General features: G+C 39.7%; 1 protein-coding gene across 9 annotated transcripts; it reads left to right on the top strand.

Annotated features, from left to right (window-relative positions):
• The first annotated feature begins 44 nt into the window (after positions 1-44).
• On the top strand, positions 45-22,745 carry LOC116918854 (ubiquitin carboxyl-terminal hydrolase 21). Of its 9 annotated transcripts, XM_045171140.1 has the most exons (14): positions 45-332; positions 1,289-1,594; positions 1,974-2,793; positions 4,866-5,084; positions 5,206-5,332; positions 5,411-5,508; positions 5,573-5,721; positions 5,784-6,033; positions 6,116-6,194; positions 6,253-6,484; positions 6,548-7,585; positions 7,964-8,035; positions 8,142-10,123; positions 21,898-22,745. In XM_045171140.1, exons 2-11 carry the CDS (start codon positions 1,305-1,307, stop codon positions 6,633-6,635), a joined length of 2,352 nt encoding a protein of 783 aa, XP_045027075.1. In that variant the 5' UTR covers positions 45-332; positions 1,289-1,304; the 3' UTR covers positions 6,636-7,585; positions 7,964-8,035; positions 8,142-10,123; positions 21,898-22,745. The 9 variants fall into 9 exon arrangements, with proteins under 9 accessions (XP_045027075.1, XP_045027072.1, XP_045027073.1 ...); XM_045171137.1 differs by having other exon boundaries at positions 7,964-10,123; XM_045171138.1 differs by having other exon boundaries at positions 6,548-8,035.
• Positions 22,746-22,940: the final 195 nt, after the last annotated feature.

Below are 22,940 nucleotides of genomic sequence, written 5' to 3'. Positions count from 1 at the left end.
AGACGTTGACCCACATACCATCAGCAAACGACTCTGGCCGGCGCGCGCGCGCACCGTTCGTCCTCTTGTCGAAAGAGAACGAAAAAAAGGAAAAAAAAAAAAAAGGGTCCGAAAGACACACTCCAGGAATCTGTGACGCTGCACGTTAGTGTGCTTTATCCGCGTCTCGGGATCTGGTCGATGTGAAAGCGATCGAGGCAAAACGACAAAATGCCGACCAAAAGGTCGGCAATGGAAGAGGCGGCGTGAACGGTTAAAAGACAACAGCAACGTGTCTGAGCACTTTAACCGTTAAAAAAGCGTTCTGACGTCATCACCTTGGTTTCCAAAAAGTAAGTGTCTTCTGTGACTGCTTTTCCCCAAAGTTAACGCTAACCAACCGGTTAACTTTTATTTTCTATTTGATGTTTTTCTCCTCAAAACACGAAGGTATTCTTTGAGTTGAAACGAACATGTCAAAACCATTCTTGGCTTGGTGCAGTCGCTAAAACGGCTATAGTGTGTCGGACCTTATATTGATCGGTTTCGCGCAACCCACCACGGAGCTGTCAAGGTCGTCTGTTTGTTTTGAGACTTTGGAAAATACGAAATATTCCAACTCTTGTGTAGTTCTCTAGTTTAGTTTTATACTTTTCTTAAAAACGTGGGGGTCAATGATTCGTTTTCGAAGAACTTTTTCTCCATCCCCCTGTGTGTGTGTGTGTGTGTACGTCTGCTGGTGTGTAGTTGGGTGCCAGAAGCCGCAGCGTAGTAGCGTGTATATGACTCACGCGGCAGTTCGGGTGTGGTTGATTTTCTAGATGCACGGACATACACATACACTGTTACACACACCTCGTACGTTTTCAGTTATCCCATAATAATAATAAAAAAATAGGGAATGGGTAGGAACTTGTTATCCTTTTTTTTTTTGCTAGCATGTGTTAAGCCTTTCTTTTTTCTTTCATTCCTTTTGTTGGGCGTGGATTTTCATCGCAATTTATTGATTGCGTTCTTTTCTCTTTTTTTTTTTTTCGATTATCGTTTTTGCCTTTCTCATTCGAGCAAGGGAAGTTTTCAGAATCCTATTTGCTCCCCGTCTGGCTATAGGAGGGCATTGGGGGGTTCTATAATTAGTTCGCCGGGACACGGCATCCTATTTGGCCATGTATAGCACGTCATAGGTGCATATGTTGAAGTATCTACAAAAATCGAACACATTTTTTTTTTCTTCTGTTGCAATGTTATCGATTTTACTTTTTTTTTTTTTTGTATTCACTCATGTTTTAATTTTCTCTTGTAAATGCAGGTTTTCTCAATAAAAGATGCCAGTGTTGACGTCATCGACTTCATCACCAAGCCGGCGACTTGGAGGATCGTACACCTCTTACAGTTCGTCATACGGCGGGGGCGGCAGTTCTTACTCGCGTTCGTCATCGACGTTCAGCAGTAGCACAACCGGCCGGACGTCCAGTTTGGACCGTTCGCCTTACTCTTCAAGCTATGTTAGTAGCAGCTACAAGTACACGAGTCCCTCGGTGTCGATTACGAGGGATTATTCGGTATCCTCTAGACCCCCCATATCGTCGACGAGAACCAGTTCTTCCTTGTACAGGTAAAATGAGAACAACCTCGTCTCAATCCTTGAGGCCCGTATCGTATTTCGAGACGTAAAAAAAAGAAAGAAATATGAACCTCTGTTGGCCACGTTTTTCTTTAACAATCTGCCCAATTTAAAACGACAAACATTCACAAGTTCATTAGAGCTGTGCTTCTCTTAAAATGAAGAGGGAAAGGAAAAGAAGGGGTGGTGGATATAATTAGAATAAATGCTCAGGCGAGACGTTCTTAACAGCCTATCTCTCCCCCCAAAGTCGTTTTCACGAAAAAGAAAAAAAAAAAGGGTCGGAGGATGTACAGAACAAATATCCACTCAACTAACGGCTAATTTATGTACACCATTTATTTTGTTGTTGTTGTCATTGTGACACTAGTTCTTCGTCGACACGGACATCGCCAGCGCGTAGCTATTTTTCATCACGAAAATCGACTTCGGAAGATGGCGCCAGCGGTTCGCGGAATCGGGAGACTCAGTCGGAAACGAGAGATTTATCCACCAACAGCAATAATAATTACCTGAACGGAAACATCAAAAAGTCACGAGATTACTCGTCCAATTTCGTGCCTTCGTCCACTTTATCGAAATATCGAGCGGAGCGCGCCAGTCTGACTAATGGGTCGTCTAGCATCTCGTCGCGAACGAAATACTCTTCGGAGAGGGATCCCGAAGTGCCGAAAATCAGCGACCGGATTCGTAATTTTCAGCCGTCCAAATCGGTGGGGGAAACTCCCGTTTTCAGATCGCGTTTCCTTCGCTCCTCGCAGCCAGACGCTGATAAAAAGGAACGCCAGGAAGCGGAAAATGCAGAAGATGTACGACCGACTGTTTCTGATTTGCGACGACGCTACGACCAGAATCGCAATCACGTGACTCCCGAGAGAAGCCGGACGCCGGCAGCCACTTCGACTGTTTTCAGTAGCAAGCCACCGATTGGTGGATCCAAATTGAACCGAACGACAGCGTCCGGCTACGGTTCAGACAGCGACGAATCTGTGGAACTCGATGGAAGGAGCACTCCAGTCAACCAGCGTCTCGCAGCAGTTGGCCCGGCTGTACGCGCCCAAAACAGTCAGGCGCCCGACAGGATCGTCAATGGAGATAGAGCCTCCCCAGCCAGACCGGCCGTCACGAAAGATGTAGCTCGATCATCTTCGCCATCTACGCTCTCATCCTCATCAGACGGCGATAATCAGGTAGCAAAATTATAATGACCAATCTAGCCAATAGATGGCTCTGTTTAATTTTCGAGGATTTCTAAAAATTGTTGTTGTATGTAAGACTGTGGGTGGGGGGGTTGATAGGATGATGGGTTGTTTTGGCGTCAACTGGATCCAACCGGTCGTCCTTGCTGGTCGCACTTTTATTTTTAAATTAAAACCGCCTTCTCCTGGCTCGCGTCAGCATCACCCGACCGCGTCTTGGTTCGACTACCCCCAAGGACTTTCACCTCCCAATGTAGCGCGCGTCATCCGCCGTGACCCGATTTGAAGCAACGCGAAGGCCTGCTGCTATTTTGTTCCAAACGCATACTCGTCAGGCTCTCACTCTTTTTTTGTATCCTGACTTTTTGTTTTCTTTTTCTTTCGTTTGACTTCCCCATTGATCTTGGTCGAAGTGATCAAATTACTACGTTAGGAGAGGTGTTGTCCTTGCTGGCAGCTGTTTCCTGGGGCATACATTTAGATACATCTTTCTCGTTCTTGTATATCTTTTTTGAAATAGAGGGGCGCTGGAAGAAAGGCTTGCGAGCGTGCCCCAAAGTGGCCAGCTAAAAATACAAGACGTCCAGCTACGTAGACACAAAGTTGAATCTGTCTTAATGGGTTCTCTCTCTTGGCATTTTCTTTCCGGGATTGGAGGCGTGCCCGGATTTTCAGGCATCTGACAGATTTCACAAGTGAATGTTGAAGAAGAAAAAAAAAGGAAAAATAGGCAGGTCTCAAGTTTCCACATCTTTTTAAAAGAATTCCCCTATTTAGACGTATCCGGAATTTACAAAAGGTGTACAATTTATATAAGGCTGGGGTTTTTTTTTTTTTCAGCCTCACCCGTGACCATGAAGTTTAACAAAATCAAAATTCCCGCCTTTCTATCACGATTGGCCATGCAAATGTAATAACATTGCGCAATTTCAAGGAATGAAGTATAACCGGAAAAACAAGTCTATAATATTCAAATGATCAAGGAAATAGAATTTTTATTTTTATTTATTTATTTTTGTAGAAAAAAGAACACCACAAATTCCTTTCATCACATGGATGGGCGGAGACGTAAAATGATAACACGATAGACTTTAGTTTTGCCTTTATAATCAGTTTGTTGCTTTTACATGGTCCTTGAAGACAAGATAATTTGACCGTAGACCAGTTGTCTTTATCCAATTTTATCCAGTTGACGGGCAAGAAAAAATTGGCGTGATGAAGAAAAAAAAAAATAAAACTTGAAAATGTAGCCCATTCCGTTAAAATGGCTTTGAAATGTATGTGCGGTGAATTCGTATCAGTTGACCTTCTATTGTCGGGAGTGAACGGGACGAGAAGGCCATTCGCCAATGGGGGAACGGTTAGACGGGACAAGGTAATCGGGTTGCGGCATCACGAATGAGGAAAAAGAAGGAGAAAGGAAGAAAGAGAGAGAAACAAAATGGATTGGAGCTAGAGGGAGAGCCAAGTCCATCAAAAAAATAAGGAGCCGTAGAGGGCACAAATCTGCCAGTGGCTGCTCGGATCTCCTGCCAGTCAGCTGAACATTTTATGTTTGCCTTTGATTTCACTTTAGGGAAATCTACGGAGAAGCCGTGTATCCCCCCCATATACAATTCGTCCTAAAATTATTCCGTCCAGCAACACAAATTTCTATATACTCGCATTTGTCTGCGCGCGTGTGTGCGTTAATTACGACTATTTGAAGTGTGTTAAAGTGCGAAAACATTTCGATCGCAATGGTTACAATTTTGAACGCTTCCACCCTGGAATGGGTTCACGGTGTTGACGAGGAAGCCCGTGTCAAATCAAGTATCAAATTGAATAATTTGCTAGGACGTCGCGAGACGCCTCTCTCACCGACAACGTTGTCACGCAGCTTTCTGGCGCTGTTTAGGAAATATCAGTACTCCTTTCCCGTAACTGATTTACAAGGAGTAGGTTCAAAGTTCTAGTCACCGGGTTTGATTCCCGTTCTCTTTATTGATCTCTTTTTTTTTTATCGATTTTTTGTTTGTTGATTTCTTATCTTTTTTTTTTTTTTTTGTTTAATAAAAAAAAAGGATGGCGGACATCTTTCGGCTATTCGATCTTCAGCTACCTCAGCAAAGTTGGGTGGAGCGAGAGCGTCACGGCATTCGATTTCGGATTCAGTCGATCAGACGTCAGAGACGTCGTCACCAAAATTGGCGCCCAGATCACGCACCTGTAGTTCAAGCCAATCCAAGACGACGTCCAAAGAGAGCACAGGATTGGTCGGTCTTAGAAATATTGGCAATACGGTATGTGCCCAGAATCGATTACTTTCTCTTATAATTCATTAACGGAATCGTATGGAAAATGGAGCATTTAATGTCTATTGTATTAATACGTGTATGTTTTTTTGTTTTTTTCCACCATTAGTGTTTTATGAATTCGGTGCTACAGTGTTTGAGCAACACTCGCTCTGTGCTCGAATACGTCATATCCAATGAGTACACCAATCACATTAATACTTCCACGTCCTCGATGAACGGAGCTCTCATTAAAGGTATTGCTTTTGATTGCGTCACACATGTTCGTGATCTCAACTGCTTTTTTCTTGTTTTTCCCCCCCCCAAAAAATCAGCTTTCGCTATTGTCTTGGCCGAGTTATGGAAGAAGGATGAAGATGAAGAGGATTCGTACTCGTCTAGCGCTGTTAATCCAACAGCTCTGAAAAGCCAGGTAAAAAGATGAGATTTAGGGAAACAAAATCGATTGAGTTTCATTTTATTTTCAAATGTTACAGATTCAGAAATTTGCCCCACGTTTTATGGGTTATAATCAACAAGACGCCCAAGAATTTCTTAGATACCTTTTGGAGGGTTTGCACGAGGATGTTAACAGAATTGCTGTCAAACCTCGACCCCTCGAACATGACATTTCAGATGATTTGAGGTATGTAATTGAATTATCCGTTCATTCGACGTGCTGACATCGCTGTCCTTTTATGTTGACAGTGATTCAGAGAAGGCCATGGAATCCTGGAAGCGTTACTTGAGAAGAGATGATTCAAAAATTGTGGATCTTTTCGTCGGTCAACTCAAATCGACTTTACAGTGCACTGTCTGCGGTCACTGCAGCGTCACGTTTGATCCTTTTTGGGATCTTTCTCTGCCTATCCCGCCGTCCAGCAAATCCAGTGTCAAGTTGTACCACTGTCTCGATCTTTTTGGAAAAGAAGAAATACTCGATGGTGATGAAAAACCGGTAAGTTAAAAAAAAAAATTCAACATTGAATTGATTTGTGCATAATTAAATCTTGTTCCATTTTGTTTGATTGCAATTACAGACGTGTGCGAAATGCCAAACTCGGCGCAAGTGCACCAAAAAATTCACCATTCACAAGTTCCCTCAAATTCTTGTGCTTCGTAAGTCTGACCTCCATCTCTTAATCGAAATCAAACTGCAAAAATGTTTGTTTCTTAGATTTGAAGCGATTCAGTCCCGGTGAGCGATTTCGCAAACTGGATGCCAGCGTAGATTTCCCTCTGACAGATTTGGACATGTCGGCTTACACCAGTCCAGGTATCAAACAATTACCGTGCAGCTATCAACTCTACGGAGTTATCAACCATTCGGGATCGGCCTATTCGGGACATTATACAGCCTCATGCCGCCATCCCTTCAGTGGCAATTGGCACGAGTACAACGATTCTAGGTGACATAGATTTTCGCTAAAATACATAAAATTGTGATGTACTTATCTTTAGCATTTTCCTAGGATTTCAAATCTGACACCCCAGCGTGTCGTCTCATCGGAGGCTTATCTACTATTCTACGAGTTGGAATCGAATGATGCTCGTTTATAGTTGTTTCGGACAAATCATAAATGATAAGGGAAGAAAAAGACGCAAAAAAAAATGAATAAATGCCCACCCCCTCCCTCAACGCACTTAACACGATAACTTTAAAATTTAGGAATAAATATTCTTTCGATTTCATCATTTAATGGTGTGTATACATGCGTAGGCCAGAAATGCTGCATTGGTAATAGTTCACCAATAAAAGAAAAGAAATACCCATATTTTTTAGGCGGATGCAATCCCGAAATGAGAAGAGGATTCGAATGTGTTCAACAAACACAAGAATATCAATGATTGTGAGCTAGTCAGAAGTTGTATTTTTTTTTTAAGAAGATCGGAAGAAAGGACAAGTATTGTGTTTGTGATTCATCCAGTTATTTCACCCATGCATAGTCTGTTACTGTTAAAAAACAAAAACAAAAAACATTATTTCGCTCTACTTGAAACTTAATTGCTTTTATGGTTAAACATCTCATTTTTTTTTTTCAGTGAAAAAACATACAAAAAGAGATTTCGCGAAAATTGAATCAGCAGTTGTTTTCGTTCTGTTAAATTTGTTACTCTTTTTCCTCCCGGTAGAAATCCTGTATGCAAACTGCCTTCCCGCCCCACTGTCAGTACTTCTCGAGTCTTTCAAATTGAGACATGCATCTGTTTAAAAAAAAAAAGAAAAATAGCTTTGTTTCATCACTACTAAAAAAATGAGTTTTTTTTCTTTCTTTCTTTTGTTGTTTCTATCATTACACATTGAAAAAAAAAACGAAAAAAGAAATCAGTTTTATTCTTTTTACCGCTAGATGGAGTGGACCTCTTTGCGCCACGTTTATTCATTCCCGGCAGTCGCTCGCCATCGTCTGTGTTACCGCCGTGCCGTCTAAAAATTTTATCGTATACCATCCAAGACACCACACGCACGACAAAAAAACGAGTCGGGGTGTGGTCGGGCTTGAAAATGGGTACCTTTTTTTCCCGATGCGTCGTCCTGTGTGTATTTTCTCATTTGGAATTTTCCACCACTTTGCCTTGCAACGGAATGCCATCCGTTGCCCACACACACATTTTTCTAATGCTTTTAACGATGAAAGAAGAACACGTTCGCGTTTTTCCTCTTTCAGAAAAAATACATTATCGTCAGTGACGAGCCGTCGGCGCCCGACAAAGACACCTATTTGACGCCGCTTTGTCCAAGTCGACGCCTTGTACATCAAACGCACTACATAGACTTGCTTAAGAATAAGCACATTGTTTAATTTTTTGTGTCGTTTTTTTCTTTTCTGTTTCGTAATGACGAGTCTGGTGGTAACACACACTCTATCTCGCTGTTCTATTTTCAGTGCGTGAGGAGGCCAGTAGGCGGGGTGTCGTCGTCGGGCGGATTCTAACACCTTGATGGATAAACGAACTTCGTGTGTAACAGCCATGACCTTATTTTCCCTTTACACAAGAAAAACGCAGCCCTGCTGTCTCGCCTTTTCTGCTTCTTAATAATTTTTGTTTCTTTTATGTGGAAAGAACGCTATCTCTTCGTTTAGGGTCCATACACCACGGGAGATGATTTTCTGATTGTCTATTTCACCTTGTTGCATTTGATGGCTGTCTCATTATCCGAATAGGATGCCGCTCTTTTGATGGATAGTGATTTAAGCACCTTCTCACTTTAAAGTTCCCCATCGAGAGGTAACGAATTAAAAAATGTTGTACATTTCAGTTCACTCGGTTAAACTTTCCGATTTATCTTGAACATCTTGTCTATTTTCCAAAATGGTCACCTCATAAGAAATCGTGTATAGCCAGTGAAAAAAGAAAAGAAAAAAAATAATAAAATCAAAAAGAAAGAAAAAGGGACTGTCTAGACGACGTCTGGCTGTCCTCGAAAAAGAAATAGCCTTCGACGCTTTCGAGGGAGAGGTTGGTTCAAGAGAGAGAACCATCGTTCAGTCTACACAATAGTCACGGTCTGACTTATTCTGTTGAGTCATAATCCGCGGGTTGCCAACACCGCGACTCCCACCCCGTCTGCTGCTTGATGGCCTATATACCACTCCCCCCTCCTCCTCCTGCCTGCTGGATAGAAGGCCTAATACTCCCACAGTTCGTGTTAAGCCTTGCACTTTGTCAGAATACGCGAAATTCTTAAGGCAACTCGTATATGTGCTGGAAATCTGATGCCTTTGATAGTTTTCTCCTTTTTCCCTGTAAAATTGTGAGATAATATTTACGGCTAATGATATCAGTCAACGGTTTGTGCGTTCAGGTGTTTTTAATGAGGATTTATTCATTTTTGATGAAGGTGCAGCAATGCAGGTGTGGCATCACCTATTCATTCTCATCCGCTGAGCCATAACCGCTGCTTGCACATCAATATTGGCTTGATTGATTAGAAAAGAGCTTGTTAACTCACGATTGGTCGAGATAAAATGATAAAATAACGGTGTACAGCTAGTGGCCTTCGCCCTTTGTCCACACAATCGATTTTTTTGGTCTGACTTGCTAATTATTTTCGGTTGTTGTCCTAAAGGGTTAACTGTCCTTTTGTTCAACTCCGCCTTTCATTCGACATTTGATATCTGAAATTACACCCAACAAAAATATGCATATTTTTTTCATTTCAGCAAAATCTTATCAATGTTACACTGTTGCAACGTGGTAGGCTTTAATATAACAAATAGCGTCGTCGAATGGCGGGCGGAAGGGCTGGCCCAGAATACATTTTATGATATTGTATACTTTTTTTTCCCACATATTATTATATATCAACGTTGTGTACAGCAGCCCACTACATAGACTATCACTAGGACAAAGGCCTGCACGAGCTGCAGGCGGGTTCACAGCTCGTCGAACTCGAAGAAGAAAACAAAAAAAAAAAAGAAAACACACGAGTTTGATCCGAACCGCGTCCTACATTTTCCCAACAGACACACTGGCGCACGCTCACGTTAGACTATGTAACAGTATGTTCTTGGTGTTTTTCTGCTACGGTCCTCAGCAGTAAAAACATTGGACACGAAAAAAAAAAACATGGGGAATATGAGAGATTCTTTTTTCTTACATATTAATTAATTAACTTTGAAATAATCGAATGAACTCGATCAAAGCAGACGAATGTGTGGTCATCAATCGGCCGGTAAGATGGCGTTCATGTTTGGGCACTTCGGGGGGGAAGACTCTTTCTCTTGTCTAGGCAAAAAAAAAAAATTGTTACTGCACGACCGAAACAGCACAAGTTGGTCTGCCTTTGCAAAATGCGACAGTCTCAGTGGCAACGCGAGAGCGAATAATAACCACTTCCATCTTCTCCCACGTCGAAAAGAAGTGTTGTAATGTAAATTATGGGTCAGACGAAAAGAAATTTGTATGGCGTATTTGTCGTCACGTGATTTGCTGGATTATTACCGACTCGTTAAAAAAATCCGAAAGAAAACTGTGAATCAGCTGACACACGTTTCGCCCGAATTAGATGATTGAAATAACAAAGTTTACTTCGTTCCCATAATGTAAGTTACCTTTCCTATTTTTTGTTTTCGACTTGCTTAGTTTCTAAGTTTAGTGAACTCGTCTCTCGGCAAAAAAAAAGAGAAAATGCGGTTATTTGTTTGTGAAAAAGGACAAAGGCTAGATTCACGAGAGGGAACGTGTCCTTGATTGTGATCGTTGTGACGCTCAACAGGTGGCGCTAGACGTTTTGTTTAATACTTCTTTTCTTGTTCAACTCTTTGGCGTCAATGGAGTCTGTCTAGCGTCTTTTTGCTTTGTCGCTTTTCGAGCTAACTCAAACGGAACATTTTCCTGTCTGGACATAAAATAAAAAAATAAAAAAGCCTACTGTAACGATTGGCTTTTTTCTTTCTTTTTTTTACGATGCAACATTATGTTTTCTTCCTATATCTAAATGTGTCAACGAGATTTGAAAATCAATCGAACAAATTTTGAGGAAAATTTGTAATTATTTAAAAGAAAACGTCCATTTAAACATTACGTCGATATTTCCCCCTTTCTCGTAATTATTATACACTTATCATTTCTAGTCGTCTCACCCTTTTCATCCATTTTCTGCCTTATCCGCTTCAACCTAGTCTAGACACGATTCGTCTGCATATCGTGATCAGTTTTTTTTTCGTTCGTTCCTTTCTAGTGTTGTTTTTTTGAAATACAGTTATTCCTAGTTTCACGTTGTCTTGTGGGTTCTTGCCCACTTTTTTTTTTGAAGAGTCGACAACAAAGGAGCATATGCATGATTTTTTTTTCCCTACCATCGACATGGCTATTCTAGACGTCTGTGAGCCTTGTTTCTCATTTGTTTCTTTTCACTTCCAAGGCCGTCTGGAAGTCTTCATCTCTTAAATCAGTCCCGGTTTTCTAACACCCCTCTCCTCCGTCACCTATTGCATTTCTTCTTTTATTTTTCCTTGAAGCTTCTTCGTATCATACCAAACTCGTCTGGTGACCAAAGGGGCGTGGTTTCTAATAGGCCCAAGATTTTTGTTTTCTTCCTAACCAATCACAGTGCATTGCAAATCTCCACCCACTTGCTATCTGCTTTTCTACCCCTCGGGCTTTACGCACCCCAACCACCCCCGAGGGGTGCAATGTTAAGTTTCCGTCGGTAGAAAATCTTAAAGGACATTTTTGTTTGATGAAACTGAACAAGCGACGGTAACCTGCGGACAAAGTTCGTTGATTTCAAAGTGCACTTCTCCACGTGCGACACCTTTTGGTTAACTAGGATCAATGGAGTTTCACTTGTGATAGCTTTAAATGTCTTTATCTAATGCAACATCTACCACTGACGCTGTGTGAATAATCAAATAGCCGGCTTTTTTCTTTGCTGTAATGTCGGAATGAATTTGACATGGTGGTCGGTTGGCTTTCCCCATTATTTTCATTGTTCCTTAAAAAAGAAAAAATTTAAAGTTAAGGTAATATTCTGTATGTGGAAATTTAACTGTTTGGTTGATGAGAATTGGGTTTCGGCTCAAGTTAAACTAGAAAAGTATTCGCAGTATATGCACCTTTTCTTTTTCAATTCTAAGAAGTTTAAACTTTACTCTTTCGCTTTCATGGCCGGTTTATTATTGATGCAGGAATGTCATTTTTTTTTTTTGACTCAGGGAAAATATGGATCGTTAATCTTCGGTTATTTATTTATTTTTTCCCATCATTATCCGAATGTGTCTCGTAATAACTTTGGAAAGTTTTTTGTTGTAAATAAATCAGATTAAATGAACAAAAAAGTAGACGTAGCCTTTAGGCTTATATTTTTAACGTCTACATTATTTTTGATTATTATTAAGGCTATACATTTTTCTGTCGTGAATATGTTCGCTTTTAAGTTTTTCTATTATCGTGTCCCGTATTCCAGATAGTCAAAATAGCCTAATATTCGATATCTTGTGTAATGTGACTCATCATTCAAGAAAAAAGAAAATTCTGTAGACCGGATCACGGAGATGGCCTTAATATTTTTTAAGTAATAGTAAAATGGCCTAGTACGGGAAAACAAATAAGTGTGATATTTTTCAAATTTTTTGAGGAACAATTTTTCGGGGAAAATTCAAATTGAATAGAACCTTTTCTCTCACTCGTAAATGGCATCTTAGCAACTTATAATTTCAGTATTTTATACTGCGATTGCAAAACGTAGAGATGCATATGTGATGGAATTTTTACCACTCGTCAGTGATGAAACCAACCCTCCACTGTCACGTCTAAATATAAGCATATGTGTTTGCTCGTGTGCAGCTGCGTTTTTAACGATTTCGGATGCGGCGGAATATTTCGTTCTGTACATTGCAATTTCCACATAAAAATAATTTTATTCCATTTATTTATTTTTTTTTACTACAATTTTATGGGTATATTTAACAGAAGAGGCATCAACGCTAAATTTCATTTTTTCTGCTATGCTTATTCGATTTGACAAAATTTTTCATTTGAAAAACTTAGGCCTGGAGCAAGTAAAATGTAGAATTTTTCTATTTAGGTAGATTTAAAATTAATATTTTTAATGTTTACAAGGTTATTTACGATATAATGGGGGTCAAAAAAATTTTTTTACAATTGATTCAGATCTCGAATTTTCAGAATTTAATCTCATTTTGGTTTTAAAAACAGTCTGAACCTCAATTTAGCAAAGATAGCCCAACAAATCATTTTTTAGTTAATTTATCATCCAAATGTATAAAATTTTCCCCTTTTGATTTTGCATGGTTTTCTAATCTGCTGCAAAGATTTTCATGCAACTATGATTGATCATGTTCACGACATCATCAATTACAAATTGCCAAAATTTCAGGGCTTGTATTAGTATACCTATTTCGGAGCGAATCTGATGCACTAGTGCTCAAAAGATATTTTGATCCTTATTTTCCCTTCATATTTTCAACGTAATTAAGTAACACATTGAGAATATCCCACAATTTTTTTAACTTCAAATTTTTCTTATGAAATTCTTTTCTTTCGAAACGATTGCCGTTTAATTTAGCCCACCATTCGCAATGTGTTGCAAATGATTTTGAAAATTTGGATAAAGAGCTTAGGCCAGGATTATCCCTAACAAATCAAATTCCAAGCGGACTGTATATTATATGAGGTATAAATCATTTGATTTAATTCATTGGATATATCTCTTTCAACTGTAGTTGTGCATCGTTTTGCTGTTTAAATTTTTAAACAAGACGTGATGATCTTCTCTCCCCTTATTACACATACGGTAGGCTGTAATTTTACCTTTGATGTTCACCTGCGCAAAAGATAAGGAAAGACTTATCCGTATAATATAGATTACAAAGTTACTGTAGGCTATAGTTTTTATTTATAACTAATACAGCTGGGATTATCTTATCAGTAGACGTAACGCAGTTCTATAGACGAACGTTACTCAGCCCACAATTTTTCTCCAAATTTGCATGTAAGAGTTACTTCAATACTTTATTGCAATGAGGGTGGGAAAATGTGTTTCATTTCCGATTTTTTCTGTTTTACTGAGTTATTTGATTTTGCCGTGAAACTGCGTGATTTTCTGTTGCCAATGTCTGAAACGGTGGAATATCGTCTACGTACTGGATGGTATTTTTAGTTCGCCCAGACACCGGTAATTTCCACCGAAAAAGGGTAAAAAATTTCAGAATCTAGAAAATTTAAACCAGAAATGACGAACATCTTTTAATTTTATGAAGCGCAAAAGCGCAAACGACGAATAGTTTTCATATTTGTTTATGTAAACTGAACGTTCTTCAATGTTCTTTGTTCTCCAAAATTTTGCTGTTATACATAAAATGCAAGTTTGGTGATTTCTTGCGAGGGTTATTATAACCACGTAGTTTATTTTTATGGTAGTTATTCAAAAATCTGTTTACAGTAATATCCTTTAGATTTTATCAAGCTGTTTGAAAATTTAGCCACATTTGATTTTGCATGAAATTGGCCTAAAGAAAAGAAAAGAAAATAATAATTGACACATTTGGGTGTAGGTAGATCATTTATAACTGTTTTCCCTCATATTGTATTTTCGATCTTTAATTTTCCTTTTATTTATTTTGCAAACATCAATTGAAATAAGGCCTAGGCCTATGAATTTTAATAACAAGGTAAAGGTTGGCCTAGAATAGAATCCAATGTATTAACAAGTTAGGGAGGTTAAATATTTGCAGGGACCTTTATAGCCTATTTTTGGCCTTTGGTTGATGATATTAAAATTTATTTTTCTTTAAATGTCTTGAAATCCGTGTGTGGTCTGCAGAAATGAAAGAATGCCAGAAAAAGGAAAATTTCGCCTCTCTAGCCAAATTTCGGGAAATGTGATGGATTTTTCAGCAAAATATTTAAATACTTTTATTTTAAATTCATTCAGAGATTTACTTAAAAAGTGAGGCCTTTGTTTTCGTTGATGTTGTTTTAATAAAGGCACACATTGCAAAATTTTCCCTGAAATAAATTGTGTTTTACCATAAAATTAATTAGTTTGCACATTGCATTTGCCAAATCTAATTTCACCCTTTAATTTAAATAATTCCGTGGTTTGTCACATTTTTTTTTTTGCGTAAAAAATTGAGTAGCCCAATTATTTCGCATAGGAATATGATCAGATGTAAGACAAAAAGAGGAGGGTGGGTGTATAATGAATAATCGTAAAAATTTCATAAGATGGCTGCAAGTCTTCAACGGTTTGTTCTCACGGAACATTTGAATATATAGTCGCATTGTTGATCGCTCTCTGCTGCTGGGCTGAATTTTTTTTTATTATTAAACAAAAGCGTGCAAAAAACGAGTCATCCATCTTGTTTGCCCCCTCTTTTTTTTCGAACGCCAACACATCCCAGTTGAAAAAAACATTTCCTTTCTCAATAGAGGGCGCCTTCTCTGATTTGCATACTCCCTGTGGAAAAAAAATTCAACACTGGTTTCGATATAATACAGTACAGCGAAAAAAAAGGCAGGGGACGGTTAGATACAATATGGCTGAAAAATCCGAATAGATGCAAAACTGGAAAAGTCTGGGCGAAAAAAAGGCGACCGTTGAAATCCGAAAGAATCCCTCCGCCAGGCGGCGGTAGGATGCGCGAAAAATGTATTTTTGAAACGGACCAATCCGATTGGTCGATTCTTTTTCTCGGACATCTGATGACGTCTACCGGCTTCTCTCCCCGCGAATGTTAATTTTGGCGAAAAAACGTTTCACTACAACTGTAATAGTCGTTCTCTTCGCTTCACGTTGAAACGTTGTCTCTCTCCAAGTTTTCCTCCACTTTTATTTTAGTTTTCTCTTTGATTTCGATTAATTCTCGCCGATTTTATCTGTAAATTTTGATTCCCAAGTGATGCCATTGTGTGCTGTGGGAATTTATGCCTAGCCCGAAAAGCTTTGGCATCCGGCCTCCATGATTGCACCGGCATTGCCAGGTATTTCGTGAAATTTTTTTTTCGTTTCCTGGTTTTAATTTTTTTTTAGCTTAAAAAAGTAATTTTTGCGAGAGAAACAAAATATTAAAACGAGATTATGCGTCTATGTTTTACATAATATTACCAGTTTTTGAGGGTACATATTCGATGATGTAATTCGACAGTATAATAAGCACGGTAAAATAGAAAAAAGGAATGCGTAGATGGGATTCAAGTTTCAAAGTACAGGAAATTGACAATTTATTGGTAATAGACATTGTTCAATTTTTTTTTGTACAGCCTAAATTTTTATAAATAATCGTGTACTGCATCCATTGTATAAACGTGACTCAGATTTTTTTTAAAGCATCAGCATTGCAACGACCTGTTTGAACGAATCGCCATTTTTTTTTTCAATTTTACTTGTTGAGTGTGGGGGACTCACCTGTTCTGGCCTATAGGCACAGGTTTTCTGTCAATTAACCCCTCCCAGCCGTCTGCAACTCCCTAGTGTGTTCCTTTCGCTTTAGGCCTGTTAGGCCTCTGGTGATTGGCGGAAAGGAAATTGGCGAACTCTAACCCAATCCTCGTAGGGAGAAGGTGGGGGGGGGGGAAATCGGCAAACCAATAGCATTGAAGGCCTATTGATGTACAAAAAAAAAACATATGCATTTAAAAACAATTGTATGGTATTCTTTATTCGAAAAAATGTTTGAAATGGAGGAATTTAGGAAATTTTAGTATTGCGTCTGCTATTGGATGGAGCGTATTTAAACATGTCTGGTTGGTAAATCCTCAAGGTCGTGCAAGACCGTACAAAAGGCCTAGGTGGTTTCCCAGTCTGTGAATCTTGTTTTCGAGGCCGCAATTTTTGCTCGAGAGATAAAAAAAAAACCTGTCAATTCCGTTACACGGCCCAGACACTCAAATTGCTTGTGTTCCAAAATGGCGACGATGTCGGTTGCAAAAGAGAAAAACGAGCCGCAGCTGCAAAGGCAGCAATAAGAGAGAAATGTATAAATGTGAATGTTAAATTCACCACCCCATGTCCCATTTTTTTTATATTTCTCCTAGGAGGTAAAAAAAAAAAAAGAGAAAAAGTAAAAAAAAACAAACAAAAAAACTTTGGGGTTTTGCCGTCGGGAAAAAAAGTCGAAGAAGCCATTGGGTTCATTTTTTTTGTATACGTTTTGTCTTATTCGAAAGAGAAGAAGAAACGTGGAAGTAAACGAAACGATCAGTAGATGGCGTTGGCTATGGCGGGAAACGAAAGGAAGGGAAGGAAGAAAAAGAAAAACCGGCGTTTGGGAAAGGGGTGACGTCAGGTCGTTCGCTTGCTGCCTCCCACAATTCCTCCATTCCCACCTTTTCGTTCTATGTCTGGAACCCCCCCTCCCCCCGCTTTACCCACCATCCCTTTTTCCTTCCTCCCCCACCTTCTTTGTGTGAGTCCGCTTTGTACTTACGGGATTGGTTGTCACCACGCCGGCAATTGAAACTCCGCCCTCTCGTTTTTAAGGGCCGAGACCCGTCGCTAGGTGGCGAAACTTATGCCCACTGAATATATCCACTCCCGATTCCCGACCGAAAAAAAAAGAGGGGAGAGAGAGCCGGCACTCTTCATTCTCCCCGCCAGTTGCTCAACAGACGCCACACGTGTAACAACGTCAACATTTTTCGTCTCTTCCACTCGTCTGTCTGGATTTTTTTTTTCTCTTTTCTTTTTTTCTTCTTTTCTTGGAAACTTTTATTTTGTGTCTGAACCTTTTTCTTTCAGAGTTTTTTTTGTTTTGTTTTTACAACAATTTATCGAATTAAAAACTAACTGGTTAATGGGATGGCGCACTAGTGACGTGCACTTTGCATTAAATTTTGCGTCGTTGACTGGTTTTTTAAGAGGCCTTTTTTATGATAACGAAAAAAAGAGGAAAAACTTCCGTTTTTTCCCTCTGGGATCAGACCACCCCCTTTACCGTTTGCGATCAGTCACGCCGGTGTGGATACGTGATTGTGTTTCTGTGCCTGTGTGTTTGTGAGTGTGAGTGTGTGTGTATCTCGGTGAATGTGAATGTGAGTGCACTTTTTAATTATATTTCATCAAGATGATCTGGATAATATTTCCGAGACAAAAAGAACAGACAGATTTGGAAAAAAAAAGATGGCGCTCGTGCTAAAATGTGTAAAATTCTACTGGAAAGAAAGGAAAAAAGGTTTGACAGGTTTTTTTTTTGTTGTTGCAGAAATTGGCAAAATTTTTAATATTTTGAAAGGGAGAGAAATTAATAAGTAAAAAAAAAATGTATGTCAGTGTGGAACAAAATATTTAAAAAAAGGCCGGGATTGGTTTCTTTCCGGTTTCCAAACCGCCACCGTCGTTTTATACAATCCGCCACCATTTAGTATGAAAAAATTTTTTTTCTTTAATTCGCTTAAATTTCAAATAATTAAATGATAAGTTAAAAGAGAAATCGATCGAAGACTTTTCGTAAGGAGGGCCGTCGGGAGGTGTGTGTGTGTGTCTGCTTGTGTTTTTTAAAATAAATTTTCCCATGGACGGGAGAGTCAGACAGAACCAGACTTGACCTCGTCGTGACGTCACCATCGGAATTCTCCTTTGTTCCTGCCGTGAGCCGTCCTCCACACACACACGGTATAGCCGACGAAAATTTAGGCGACACCCCAATAACATTTTCTATTTTTTATGTCTTTCATTCAAATTTTGAACTTAAAATATTTTGCAAGAGTCTTGTTTTGCAAAGGGGTTGAAAACCGGATTTTATATCGGTAGTTATCTTGTCCGTTCTCTGTTTCTCATTGTTTCTTTTTCGTTTAAATATTTTTATTCAACGGTTTCTCTCTTCTCATTGAAGGGGAGGGGGGATTGTCACAATGGCGTCGATTCGATGGAATTTCTTAATCCAAAATTTTTGGACTCAGAGGGGAACTTGTCACGTGACTCTTGAAATCCGATAATCAACCTTTTTATTTTTTTGAATAAAAAAAAACTAGGCGAATTTAAAATCAGAAGAGTTAAAAATAAATAATGGAATCCCTGCCGATTTTTTTGTTGACACATCGTCGTGTAGTTTGACACCCTGTTTTCCCCCTTCCAAAAACTAAATGGCCGCGCACACCTGCACCCCACTCCATTCATGATTGGCATAACTGTGCATCAGGTATTTTTTTTTTTTTACTAACCCCTAAACTGATGATGATGACGATGTCAAAAAATGCCGACCTCCCCTTCTCTTTTCCCCCTTATTTAGCCCACCCTTGTCGCCTTACTCACCCTCATCTCCTTTGTCTCAAATGCCATCTAGCGGGCAGATTATAGTGCCAAAAAAAGGAAACTAGGCCATCTAGCGAGCAATGAACTTTTTGGCGAAATTTTCCACAGTCTAGCCATCTAGCGATGCGCCTCATCAATTTCATCATTATCTTGCATCACATTTTAATCGTAATGATGTCGGGATAAACATACACTCAAGTAACAGGAAAAAAAAATTAAAGGGGCGTTCAATGAGTTTTTTTCCCCCTTCCTTCTTTTTACTGTACATGTATGTATATATGTAGTTTTTTTCTTTCCCTGTGTGTCTGAGCGTTGCCGGAGGAGTATACGAACGACCTGGCAAACCGAAAAAACTAAGAATAGAAGTTGATCCGTAGAGCGTGACGTGAGTCGCCCCATGTCTGAGTGCATGGTGTGTATAAAGCGTGAGCCACTAGCGTATGTGTGTTGCCGCGGGAGGAGGAGGTTAGACGAAAAGAGAGATGATAATCAAGAAGAAGAAGGAAAAAGGATAGAAGAGACAGAGAAGGAATAACAGCTCTTGCTTGAAGAAAAGAGTATATAGTGGTATACACACACACACTGCACTACCAAAAAGCAAAAAAGAAAAAAAAAAAGCCAGACAGTCAGCCAGACTTGGTGTATACGAACGCTTTCGGCGGGGTTACTATACCCCGAATCCCGCCGCCGCCGCCACCACCACCAACGCCGCCGTCGTCGCCGCCCGACTCCTCCCCATCACCACCCTCAACCCCAACCCACTAGAAAAACCTGCCGCAGAGAGCCCGGCCCAGACAGCATCGATTTATACAACAGACACACATCAACGAGCGAGGCCAATGCACTCTGGCACGGGTTCGGCAACCAACGTTCAAATGCATCGATTTTTTTTTTCGGGGTAGGAGGGAAAGGTTTTTTTCTTTGTAAGACATGGATTTAAAAAGGGGATTTTTAGTACAAGCCAGTTTAATTGCGTCACAGCCCTAACGTAATCCTTGACTTTTTGGCGTACAATGTTTAGATAGAATTTTTTCCCAACAGGTTGCCGAAACCTAATGTGGATACTTGGGCGTATACAGTTTGGGTACAAAGAAAAAAAAAATCTATTTTTTTTTCTCGAGATATTACTGTAGGCTGCATGTCTGATGCACTTTTGTCTGATTACGTATCCATTTTTTTTTCTTTTTGAGTTTCCTCCCTTGAATTTTCACTGGGTCTCGAGCGGGAGGGGGAGAAAGTCTAGTCCCTCTTTTCTTTCCCATGTAACAACAGAGGGCATTAAACGACAGGGGGAGAATCAAAAATTCGAATGGCCACTCCTTTTGAGTTTTTGCGTAATATTTCTGTTCCAAATCTAAAAATTCGGGAGAATTTAGGTGAAACGATTACAATTTCTCGTTTTTCTAAATGTACTAGTAGTTTTTTTTTTTTTTATATACATGTTCCAAAACGAGGGAATGGGTTGAACGGGGGGGGGGGAGGAAAAGTGGAGCAGGCGCATGGCACATAACCACCGCTGGAGAGTTTATTTCCGTCTTAACCTCATTTCAAATTCCTTTATACTTTAGTGGTCTGTGTACATGTATGTGGGCCAAAATGAGGGGAACCAATCACCGCTAGCGGGTTGGAGGAGGAGAGAAAGAGGAGAAAAAATTGGCAAACGCTTCCCATTGGACGATGGAGCGCATAGCCATCGACCCCAATTGGCTGGGCGCTTTTTTTTCTGCCGTCTACTGGCAAGAGAGGAGCTACTTCCCTCCCCATAGCAACCGACACCTTCTACGCTTTGACTCTACCATTTGCCCGTTTCTTTCTCCTTTGTTTAATTCTTTCTTTAATTTTAGTTTTCTCCCCCCTTCTAAAAATCCATATCTGGGGATCGAAAGAAATTTCGTTGATACGCTCGAACCCGTAGATCCGAACTTGTGTGTGAATTTGCAAAAAAATCACATCGTGCATCACAAGTACGATTCTAAGGGTCCAAGCTGACCGACGCTACCGTATTAAACAAAATGTAAAATATTTGTAATTAATTTGTTTAAATGCAGGAATGAAAATCGAAGCAACTCTCGATTACAGCACGAATCGACAACTTTTTTGCCGGATCTTGCGGGTTGAGGTAGTAGGTTGTATGGTTCGGTATTACACAGCCGCGTTGCCGGATAGACTCTAAAAAAGATTGGACAAACCGGATGGGTAATTCCATTTCGGTTCCGTTTCTTTCTTTTTGTTGAGAACAAATGGCGCGCGCCACGGTGGAACTGTACAACTTGCTAACTTTCCTCGCGGGATCCTTCATCATCTAATTTGTGTTTATCTACTGTTAAAATTCTATTGCTATTTCCATCGTTTTATACCATGCATCACGTATATTAATATGCTTTAATATAAATATATATCTATATGACATAGCTTTTAAATTACGCCGTCGGATGTCGCTAGGTCTCGTTCGTTCAAAAAACAAGGGTTTTACCCAACAGCTCGATGATGGTGTGTGTGGATATATACCATGGAAAGCACAGACAGCTGTTTCAATGTGTCGGGAGTCCAGCCAGCCAGGGTAGGGGATGGCTTTTGGTTTTGAGGGTGGTAGGCTTGAGGGGATGGACGTCTCTTGTGTCTCCTCCCGATGAGAAAGAGAGAAGAGTCTGAACGTGCACGCAACCAGACGACGCGATCGATGCCGCCGCGCTGGGGTTTTTTCGGGGCGTCTCTCAGACGCCATCTTGTATTTTTCTATTCTTTTCTTTTTCCGTTTATTGTATATTTATACACCCCTCTCTCCTATGCTGTCTGCGCGCTGTTACCGCTCCCGAATTTCTGTCTGCAATTTAATCAAAATAATTTTAAGTTTATGCCCAGCTGGCCTAGTGTGGACAATTGTACTTGTTCTTTGTCTAAACTTTTCGACAAAGAAAACTAATAATTAGGTTTTACAAACCAGGTCAAAAAAAAAAAAAAGAAAGAAAAGAAACCTTTCTATAATAAAGAAACAAGGGATTAGTCTGTTTCTTTTTTCGACATGTTCTTGTTCCAATTTTGGGGTCTGAAATACCATTTTTTGTCGTCATTTTATAACGAATTCCTTTTTTTTTTTATCAGGATTTATTCTATTTCGGTTTTGACCGTCATGAATGGAAAAGAACTCAAAACTACTCTTACTCGCTAATCTGGCCCGTTCCCTGAGACCCTAACTTGTGAGTGATTGGAATAAACTTATCACAGGCTAGATTCTCAGGTATGGGACGATGAATGACGACGCCGCCCGAGCCCATCACGAGCCGCAGGGCAACTGTGCCTTTTCTTTGTTCACATTTTTTTCTTACATTTCATGCCTTTGTGTATTTCATTATTTTTCTAAAATTGGAACTATAAATATGAATCTAATCTTATATTTTACGCAGATTTAAGTCTTAATCCAAGCTGTTTCCTCGCTAATAAAGTAAAATTCCTTGCTTACCTTCTTCTAGGCTTGAAGGAACCAGACTATTTCGAGGTCATGGAGTACATAAAGGCTTCGTGAAAAGAAAAAAAAAGTTGGAACAACGTACACTAGTGTATCCTGGTGTACTATATTGTTTGTGCTGACATGCGACATGGAAATGATTCATTCGCACACTCCTTGAACTCCCTTTATAACTCGTCCCACTTTTTATCTGCGTGGGATTTTTAAAAGAAAAAGAAAGAAAAGTTGCCGCGGGCAAGGACCGTAATTCACCTTTCGAGGGATTTTTACACCAATCTTTTTGTCTTATATTTTTATTATATTACAGGTCCAGTCTGCTGGTCCATAATTTTTCCGTTTGGTTGGCTCCAACATGCCTTTTGTCTGCTGTTTTCGGGTGGGCTGCCGTCAGACTGCTCTGTGCCGTTGGCCCTTTGTCTGCTGCTAAAACATTTATTTTGAAAAATTTGATTAACAAAGAGAATAAACTATCTTGGGCAATATGGTTTATTTGTATCGTCTTGATTTCTTTTTTTTTATGTTTAAAGAAAAAAGGAGAATAAAATTGCGATCGTTGTTACTAATTTGGGTCTGGAACAACGGATTCTTTGGGACAAAAAAAAAAGAAATGTCCGCGCCATCTAGCAACGAGTTGCTTAACTCGAAATGTAACTCAAAACGAGTGTTCATTCACCTGAGC

This window comes from Daphnia magna, linkage group LG3 (genome assembly GCF_020631705.1).
Source record: "Daphnia magna isolate NIES linkage group LG3, ASM2063170v1.1, whole genome shotgun sequence".
Classification (NCBI taxonomy): Eukaryota; Metazoa; Arthropoda; class Branchiopoda; order Diplostraca; family Daphniidae; genus Daphnia; species Daphnia magna.
The sequence above is the reverse complement of the archived record's forward strand: the minus strand, read 5'-3'. Positions and strand labels throughout refer to the sequence as shown.

Bases quoted from the DNA above. Each gene is read 5' to 3' on its own strand.
- LOC116918854 (XM_045171140.1), top strand. From the start codon at position 1,305: ATGCCAGTGTTGACGTCATCGACTTCATCACCAAGCCGGCGACTTGGA. The intron at 1,595-1,973 runs GTAAAATGAGAA...TTGTGACACTAG, and splicing joins ACCAGTTCTTCCTTGTACAG to TTCTTCGTCGACACGGACAT. The intron at 6,034-6,115 runs GTAAGTTAAAAA...TTGCAATTACAG, and splicing joins TCGATGGTGATGAAAAACCG to ACGTGTGCGAAATGCCAAAC.